Here is a 2500-nt window from a genome sequence, read left to right as displayed (position 1 = left end):
TACTGATCTCTATTCTAGTGTTCTCTATCCTACTGATCTCTATTCTAGTGTTCTCTATCCTACTGATCTCTATTCTAGTGTTCTCTATCCTACTGATCTCTACTCTAGTGTTCTCTATCCTACTGATCTCTATTCTAGTGTTCTCTATCCTACTGATCTCTATTCTAGTGTTCTCTATCCTACTGATCTCTATTCTAGTGTTCTCTATCCTACTGATCTCTATTCTAGTGTTCTCTATCCTACTGATCTCTACTCTATCCTACTGATCTCTACTCTATTCTACTGATCTCTACTCTAGTGTTCTCTATCCTACTGATCTCTATTCTAGTGTTCTCTATCCTACTGATCTCTACTCTAGTGTTCTCTATCCTACTGATCTCTACTCTAGTGTTCTCTATCCTACTGATCTCTATTCTAGTGTTCTCTATCCTACTGATCTCTATTCTAGTGTTCTCTATCCTACTGTTCTTTATTCTAGTGTTCTCTATCCTACTGATCTCTACTCTAGTGTTCTCTATCCTACTGATCTCTATTCTAGTGTTCTCTATCCTACTGATCTCTACTCTATCCTACTGATCTCTATTCTAGTGTTCTCTATCCTACTGATCTCTACTCTATCCTACTGATCTCTATTCTAGTGTTCTCTATCCTACTGATCTCTACTCTAGTGTTCTCTATCCTACTGATCTCTACTCTAGTGTTCTCTATCCTACTGATCTCTACTCTAGTGTTCTCTATCCTACTGATCTCTACTCTAGTGTTCTCTATCCTACTGATCTCTACTCTAGTGTTCTCTATCCTACTGTTCTTTATTCTAGTGTTCTCTATCCTACTGATCTCTACTCTAGTGTTCTCTATCCTACTGATCTCTACTCTAGTGTTCTCTATCCTACTGATCTCTATTCTAGTGTTCTCTATCCTACTGATCTCTATTCTAGTGTTCTCTATCCTACTGATCTCTATTCTAGTGTTCTCTATCCTACTGACCTCTATTCGAGTGTTCTCTATCCTACTGATCTCTACTCTAGTGTTCTCTATCCTACTGATCTCTATTCTAGTGTTCTCTATCCTACTGATCTCTATTCTAGTGTTCTCTATCCTACTGATCTCTACTCTAGTGTTCTCTATCCTACTGATCTCTACTCTAGTGTTCTCTATCCTACTGATCTCTACTCTAGTGTTCTCTATCCTACTGATCTCTACTCTAGTGTTCTCTATCCTACTGATCTCTATTCTAGTGTTCTCTATCCTACTGATCTCTACTCTAGTGTTCTCTATCCTACTGATCTCTACTCTAGTGTTCTCTATCCTACTGATCTCTACTCTAGTGTTCTCTATCCTACTGATCTCTACTCTATCCTACTGATCTCTACTCTAGTGTTCTCTATCCTACTGATCTCTACTCTAGTGTTCTCTATCCTACTGATCTCTATTCTAGTGTTCTCTATCCTACTGATCTCTACTCTAGTGTTATCTATCCTACTGATCTCTACTCTAGTGTTCTCTATCCTACTGATCTCTACTCTAGTGTTCTCTATCCTACTGATCTCTACTCTAGTGTTCTCTATCCTACTGATCTCTATTCTAGTGTTCTCTATCCTACTGATCTCTACTCTAGTGTTATCTATCCTACTGATCTCTATTCTAGTGTTCTCTATCCTACTGATCTCTACTCTAGTGTTCTCTATCCTACTGATCTCTATTCTAGTGTTCTCTATCCTACTGATCTCTACTCTAGTGTTCTCTATCCTACTGATCTCTACTCTATTCTACTGATCTCTACTCTAGTGTTCTCTATCCTACTGATCTCTACTCTATTCTACTGATCTCTATTCTAGTGTTCTCTATCCTACTGATCTCTATTCTAGTGTTCTCTATCCTACTGATCTCTACTCTAGTGTTCTCTATCCTACTGATCTCTACTCTCCTGTTTCTGTGTTAATAGGAAACAATATGTGGACCTGATGAAGTCGACTCAGACGATGACAGAAAGTGAACTTCATTCTCTTTCTGAGAAATACGACTCTGTGTATCTTCATCCTGTAAGAACACACACGCACGCATGTACACACACACACACAACCTGACGTGAACCAATAAAAAGTACCAATGAATACAAGGTGTGTGTGTGTGTGTGTGTGTGTGTCAGGAGTCCTACCGGGTGTGTGTGTCGGCGGTGGGTTCGGTCCTCCAGCTGGTCGACCAGGTGATGACCTCTGAGCTCAGGAACGGATTCGCTGTCGTCAGGTAACAACAATCGCAGCGTCTTATGGTGCGTTCAGGTGCTCCAGGTTTACAAGTCCAGCGTCTTATGGTGCGTTCAGGTGCTCCAGGTTAACAAGTCCAGCGTCTTATGATGCGTTCAGGTGCTCCAGGTTAACAAGCCCAGCGTCTTATGGTGCATTCAGGTGCTCCTCATCAACAAGTCCAGCGTCTTATGGTGCGTTCAGGTGCTCCAGGTTAACAAGTCCAGCGTCTTATGGTGCATTCAGGTGCTTCT

At 40.8% G+C, this 2500-nt stretch overlaps 1 protein-coding gene across 1 annotated transcript in view; it reads left to right on the top strand.

Moving 5' to 3' along the window:
- hdac6 (histone deacetylase 6) overlaps positions 1 to 2500 on the top strand; it is a 19075-nt gene that overhangs the window by 3535 nt on the left and 13040 nt on the right. Inside the window, exons 7-8 of the mRNA XM_034536316.1 lie at positions 1946 to 2042; positions 2150 to 2247. Coding sequence (XP_034392207.1) covers positions 1946 to 2042; positions 2150 to 2247 — 195 coding nt within the window. The remainder of the gene's footprint in view (positions 1 to 1945; positions 2043 to 2149; positions 2248 to 2500) is intronic.

The sequence above is a fragment of the Cyclopterus lumpus genome, chromosome 7 (genome assembly GCF_009769545.1).
Source record: "Cyclopterus lumpus isolate fCycLum1 chromosome 7, fCycLum1.pri, whole genome shotgun sequence".
Lineage (NCBI taxonomy): Eukaryota > Metazoa > Chordata > Actinopteri > Perciformes > Cyclopteridae > Cyclopterus > Cyclopterus lumpus.
The sequence above is the reverse complement of the archived record's forward strand: the minus strand, read 5'-3'. Positions and strand labels throughout refer to the sequence as shown.